Source organism: Nuphar pumila, chromosome 5, assembly GCF_984573655.1.
Source record: "Nuphar pumila chromosome 5, dmNupPumi1.hap1.1, whole genome shotgun sequence".
Classification (NCBI taxonomy): Eukaryota; Viridiplantae; Streptophyta; class Magnoliopsida; order Nymphaeales; family Nymphaeaceae; genus Nuphar; species Nuphar pumila.
The window spans coordinates 8,951,840-8,958,768 of NC_143253.1; the positions used below are offsets into that span (position 1 = coordinate 8,951,840).

Consider the following 6,929-nt stretch of genomic DNA (forward strand, 5'->3'; position numbering starts at 1 on the left):
GATTTGAGCTGTTAACTTATTGCTTGCAAGCCAAACACCAACCATCTACACTTTAAGATATAAAAATACATAAATATTTATTACCAGTGCCTAGCTGAGTTGATCACTCAATTCATATTTGGCTTGCTGAACCTATTTCACGACTTCGAACAAGTTCTTTATAAGCCAAACACAAACCGAACTGAGCCACAAGCCGCTTATCACGTTTCCCAGCGGACCCAGCCCTGCTTTTAAGGTATTATCACTTGTCAGCAAACTGTTTCCACTGTCAAGCACCCTATATCTAAAATGAACATATAAAGTGAATCATTATGTCACCCATCTTGATGCTTCAAATTATTTTTGATACGATTGCCAACACAAATTATCTCGATCAACCATGTTATTGTACAACACTTGCAAGTGTCCAACTGTCTAAAGGAAGAACGGTTATCATTGATAAACAAACCAAAATCTCCCACTTAGACCACATATATAAGCACCCGGACAGGAAGAACCATGCACAAGTGGGATGGCAAAATATGGAAATCCTTTCATTAAGAACTAAAAGTGATGTGGTACATGGTTTTGCAGTCATAACCAAAATGGCTTCTTGGTGATTTTGAGATATAACCGGAAGAGTCAGAAGGATCTACACATATCTCGAAATATAATAATAGAATCGAGAAACAGGTCGACATCAAAAAAAGAAAATAAAGTAAAATTACAGGGCAAGTGGATAAGCATAACTTTATGGAAATCACACAATTAAGAACAAACAAGTGAAGATAATGAAGGGTTTTGCAGCCACAACCAAAATGGCGCCTACGTGATTTGAGATACAACTAAAAGAGTTTGAAGGATTGATATACTTCTCAAAATAACTATGATAAGAAAGAAATCTATATTCCATCTGAAGGAGAAATCATCTACATTAGGAAATGTTAATGCCTTCGAGTTCAACTTGTGTAGACGCAGAATTGATTACATCAACCACCTCCATCTTCCCCATGCTCACCGCTTCATCCAGTGGAGTCCTCTCGTAACTACCAATGTTTAAACAATATCCAGCAGTAAGCCAAGAACTTACAGACAAATTAATGGGCAACTTTTATCATTAGGCAGTAAGAATATTATACCTGTTGAGAACAGCCACATCTGCTCCAGCCAAAATCAATTTCCTAACCACCTTTTGCCATTCATTTGAAAATGCAAAGAGAGTTTAGAAACCCACAGTATCCAGTAAAGAAAAGTTTCATGCAATATCATTGTTACCTCTGAGTGACCGTTGAAACAGGCCCAGTGCAGTGGAGTATTTTTTTCTGCATTAGTAGCATTGAGATTCTGTAGAAAAGTAAACATGTTCTGAAATGAGAGGGATGTTCTTATCAACAATTATAGGAGTATGATGCTTCAGATCAAGGTTCATTATCGATTTGTGTCCGATTCCAAGACAGACATAAGAAGTAATAAGTCAACGAAGAGAGTTGTTATGGTTCTCTGATTTGTTATTATCAAAGGACGCTTCAAAGCTTAAGTACTGCCATTAGCATAGGACATCAGACGATCTAAAATTGGGTATACAGGGAATAAGCTAATATAACTCTTTCATTTTAAAGGGGGGTCAGAACCATGTTTTTTAAACATACCAATAAACCTGTGCTGACAGCAGAAGATGACATTTTTATCTAACCTCACTTGCAGCAAGTCAGGATGAGATTAGCTATGAAAAGGTTATAAAGTCAGCCATAGAAAGGATATCAAATATTATAGGATGTCAGGAAGCAATAAGAGCCACAGTACATTATTAGACTTAATCAGGAACCGTTTGCAGCTTGAAGATATATTTGCTCAACAGCCATGAAATGCAAAATTAGCTAAAAGAAAGACCAAATTACATAGAGTAGATGAAATTGATTTGAGGCAATCCCAACTAAGGTTGCTTAAATTAACACATTATTGAGCACTTGGAGTTAGTCATAGGTGAAACAAAAGAGAGTAATGAGAGCATAGATATGAAGTGTAAATTGCTTACGACTTTGTTTCTGATAAGATACTCTACAACCTCAACATGTCCATTTGCAGCAGCCATATGGAGTGCTGCACCACAAATAGCAGTACCAATTAGTTAAGCATGAGATGCTTAAACATAAAACATCATATCTGAAGCAATTCATCAAATAGGTTGATAGCCCAAACAACTGCTCCACCACCCATGAACATGTGAAAATGCCATAGATGCATGTCACTTGTATTACCAACTGAAAGGTCCAAAGCCCAATATGACGTTTAGTTGAAATGCAAGCCATTGCAGAACAACATTGGAAGCAGACAAAATATTGTTTTCTACCATTTTCTTACAAAAATTATTCATTGGAAACAGAAAACTTTTATCAAATTTAAAGAGACCACCTCCCACTATACTTGTCCATTGAATGAGTTCACTGTCTTAGGATTACACCTGAAATAAATAGCATTGCAGAGAGAGCATTTCCCCCAGCTTGAAGTCAATAGTCATCTAAAGTAGCCATTGTGACAATTTGAAATGTGTTCCTAAACCCTCTATACAAACAAGTTTAAGCATCTTTTCGGTATAAAGGGATCTTTTTCTTTCTTTTCTTTATCCAACTATTTCAATCCGTTCTCTCTTGAAGCCATTGCATACGAATTGATGTGATGCATCTTTAGCTGCTGACAATTTTTCAGAAGGAAATAAAAGAGAATATAGAATCCACCTAGTCACTCCTGATCAGCCATATGTTCTATTTGAGATGTGTGTACCACCTTTTTGCCCTCGACTTCCAATGCATGCTTGCAACAATGAGACCCAAGCCCTATCCCCACTCATAAAGAACAAGAGAATTGGATATTTCAATCACTTCATTTGATTGCAAGCCTGAAAGAATGGTGCAGCAAAAAGTATGCATCCCATGCCAATGAGTTCAATTATGATTCATGTGAATAGAACACCCAAAGCAGCATGATCTAGAGAACCAGACCACCAGAGCTTTCTACATGGCTTCATATATTCCCTTATTTTCCTTTATATGGAGTACAACCTTATTATGATTAGATAAAAACATTCGATTTCACACATATCAACAAAGAACAATGACGTAAGTTGCTCCAAGAGACAACAAGCCCAAACAATATATGAGGTCTGCTTGAGATAGATGAAATACAAAAGCACCATGACATCTGCTGATATAAAAAGGATTCAAAAGAGAGAAGGTTCATTCATTGATAATCTCAAATAACACAAAGCATGGGAAAGGATCTATGATAGATTACAAGAACAAATGCATTTCTTGTGATAAATCAGCATTCAATGTTCATGCACCAAAATTCAACTACTTGGAAGCAAAGAAAGCAATCCTGTGGCACTTAAGGCAGTGACCAGTCACAAACAGTCACCTTGAGACTCTCATCACAGTCCTAGGTCAGCGTTATGTAAACAAAAAAGGAATAGCACACAAGAAGTCGCTGTTACTACCTAAAACATTTGGGAGAACATAAACTTCTGGCAAGGGCATAGTCCAGATTCATACACGACCGGAAATTTCATTCAAGCCCTTAATGACCAGAAACATGATTTCGTTTCCCTTTTGTTTTCTTTACTCTGTTCGGAAGCTGTTCCGATCCCAAGGCTGCGAAAATGCCCTCCCAAACCACAGAGATGATCAAAATCATGAACCAAACGAGTCAGAGACTGATTACTGAATGGTGTAAAAGGACATTGAAATGTGTGAATTATCTGCTACCAAGCAAATAATTTACCTTTAAAAATTCTTGATACAGAAACTTAACAATGCTTTGAAATTCAAGGACAATGCCAAAGGGTGCATCGTAACAAGATTTACCTGTACAGCCCTGAGAATCCTTGGAGTCAAGTGGGATACCTAGAGATGCTAAATTTTCCAGGTCATCAATATCAGCATATCTCGCAGCCTACACAGAAAAGACAGCATAGAAATAAGATTTAGAAATCCAGTCTCAGGGAGAATCCACCTCACTAGAAAAGTGGGAGAAGCTGGTAAACTGCAATTGCCCAGATTATCCCACTTTTCCGGCTAGGTGAGAATTCCAAACACGTTTATCCAGAAAAAACAGGTAGTCTTCGAAATCCCAGCTTTTAACCATCTTTTTCCTAATAAAAGGACCAAACACCCATCTCAAAAGGCAATTCCAAGGCTAGAGGAATTTCCCATAAAAATGCACCAGTGTAAGCAACATACACAAAGAGCTGAAGATGAGCATTTGATCAGATTAGATGTGTCAAAGAATCTAATCTACCAAATGATGGGAATAATAGAAAGCATTAATTGGTTTGATGGTAATATTGATAAGAGGACTCATTGAAGCCAAAAACAAGTGCACTGCAGAAGGGCAGGGTCATTAATCAACGAAGAGAGCAAAACCAAATGCCTCCTGATCCAAACATGTGAATAAGACAATACCGTCTCTAAACGGGAATTTCCTTTCCTTTATTCTTATTTCCCGTGTTGGTTGACAAGAGAAATATAATGGAATGTTGAAAAAATACGAAGTAATCAACACAAGAGAAACGCTTACAACTACTTGACATGCACAGTGATGTGGTTTCAATCAGCTCCAGATTGGTCTACAGATTATAGACCCATTCTATGGAAGATGGCAATTGCGACTAATTACAAATTTCACAGAGAGAGAGAGAGAGAGAGAGAGAGAGAGAGAGAGAGAGAGAGAGAGAGAGAGAGAGAGAGAGAGAGAGAGAGAGACCTCAAGCAAAGCATCGACAGACTCTGCTGCTGGTCCGTCACCGTCGGCAAGGGTCATCCTTCTTCCTCAGTAAGAAGGAATCAATCTCCCTCCCTCCCTCTCTCTCTCTCTCTCTGTGAGCAAAGAATAAGAGAAGAGGCGGCAATTTAGCCTTTGTTAGGAATCTGAGCACCGAAGGGTTGGAGTTCGAACCTAGTTCTGGTTTTTGTACTTTGTAGGCCTCTCTCAACCATGCAAAAGTTGAAGTGCACCCAATATGGGCTGCATAAGTACGGAGTCTTCGGACCAACGTCACACATCTCGTTCTTTGGAAAAGTATCGCGATATTTTGAAAGAGTGAGGCATATCTCGTTCTTTGGAAAATATCTGCCACGAAAAGTATCACGATATTTTGAAAGAGTGAGGATCAGATCATCTTAAAAATGAACGACACCCATCAAACAGTAGACAAGGCTCATTGTGAGCCGTTCATTTTAAACCATCCAGATGCCTTCCATCTGAAGCACGAACGACAACGGGAAAAAAGGTGTGGACCATCCAAGTGATGAGTATCTTATTCGTACAGGTTTGGATGCCATTCATATTGAGATTAACAGCATCCGAAGGTGCTCTCACGGTATTACCGTAGAGCATACTCTTACCTGATCCCATCTCATATTGAAAAATGTGGCAGTTTTTAGAAAAACTCTAAACAGGATCAGTATATCTAGAAATATTAGTTATATATAAAATAACTATAAAAAATATATTAATAATATAAAGGCTTGGTAAAAAGTGAGCGATACTTATAAGATCAGCAATATTTTAGAGAACGGATATGTTTGCTGCAAACATTTGCATGTACAATCTAACTGAGAAATACAATATATAGCGTGGATCATGTTGTCCTCTTTTTTCGTTAGGTCACAATTAGGACCCTCTAAAAATCATAGGTTTAGGTGTTTTATTCTCAATCTGAATCATTAAATACTTCTTTAAAATATACATATGAGTATAAAGATGCTTAATCAAATACATGTTCACTATGATTAAACAATGATATACACATCCAACGGTTCAAAACAAGCATAAAACACTAAAAACTATGATTTTTAGAAGGTTCTAATGGTGACCTAACGAAAAGGGGCAGGATAATTCCCATTCTCTATATATGAAAATTTTGAGCCATTGGTTTTCAAGTTTTAAAAGAAACTGCTTATGCATTGTAATAGGTTATGATCCAAGAGTTGGTCGTTATAAAACTAAGCATATAGCATATAGAATGGCTGTAAGAGACGTAGTAGTTCTTTCCATGTACAATATGAGAAAGACAATAATTTATTCTTTCCATTTAAAATAGAAAAGAAGATGGTCATAGTTTGTTTGCCTATGCTCTTGTAGAGACTCAGTTTGTATAAATTTTTGTGTATTGCTTATTATTAAAACCCTTATTCTAGTTCTTTTTATGTAAAATGATAGGAAAATGGTCATCATTCTTTTCATTTAAAAAAAAAACATGATGGTGGTGGTTTGTTTGCCATGCATCACATAGTGGTTATGCCCATATAAAATTTTGTACATTATTTCTTAGTGAAACCCTTAAATAGTTTTTTTTTTTTAAATATAAATGAGACGATTTGAGTAACTTGACTGCATGGTTACTTTTTGAAGAATAAAAAAAGAATACTAAACGCTCCATCTCTTTCAAATAGTGACAAAGGATTTGGTAGCATGAAGTGAGCCGACTCACATTCTTTTATATGCATGAACCCAGCTCACTTCAATAAAGAGGTTGCCACATTGGATAACTACTTGTTTTGGGATTCTAATAGCCGTTGGATTATAAAAGATCCAACGGCTATAAGATTGGTACCACCGTACTATGGTGGTACAGTACCACCATATAATTGGCTATATATATATATATATATATATATATATATATATATATATATATATATATATATATATATATATATAATCCCTCGAATATGAGAACCAGAGATTGTGAGAACCAGTCAGAATTGCAAAATTTTTATTGTAAAAGGACTTTTTTTTTCCCTTTCCCACAAGCAAAATTCCTCTAACTATGCAAACTTTTTTTTCAAATATCCAAATATACAAAATTTCTCTTAAATATGAGATTTTTCTTTTAAATATGAAAATTTTCTCCTAAACATGTGAATTTCTTCTTAAAAGCTTTAGCGACACTT

At 36.3% G+C, this 6,929-nt stretch overlaps 1 protein-coding gene across 1 annotated transcript; it reads right to left on the reverse strand.

Moving 5' to 3' along the window:
• Nucleotides 1-715: 715 nt before the first annotated feature.
• LOC149836687 (uncharacterized) lies at nucleotides 716-4,858 on the reverse strand. The gene is made up of 6 exons (XM_090005527.1): nucleotides 4,738-4,858; nucleotides 3,840-3,927; nucleotides 2,015-2,079; nucleotides 1,255-1,323; nucleotides 1,119-1,168; nucleotides 716-1,025 (listed from the first exon to the last, which is right to left on the reverse strand). Exons 1-6 carry the CDS (start codon nucleotides 4,792-4,794, stop codon nucleotides 914-916), a joined length of 441 nt encoding a protein of 146 aa, XP_089861653.1. The 5' UTR covers nucleotides 4,795-4,858; the 3' UTR covers nucleotides 716-913.
• Nucleotides 4,859-6,929: the final 2,071 nt, after the last annotated feature.

Coding starts and splice junctions, on each gene's coding strand:
- LOC149836687 (XM_090005527.1), bottom strand. CDS start 4,794: ATGACCCTTGCCGACGGTGACGGACCAGCAGCAGAGTCTGTCGATGCT. Junction 3,928..4,737: donor CTGTCGATGCTTTGCTTGAG/GTCTCTCTCTCT, acceptor TTTTCTGTGTAG/GCTGCGAGATATGCTGATAT. Junction 1,324..2,014: donor ATCTTATCAGAAACAAAGTC/GTAAGCAATTTA, acceptor ACTTTTCTACAG/AATCTCAATGCTACTAATGC.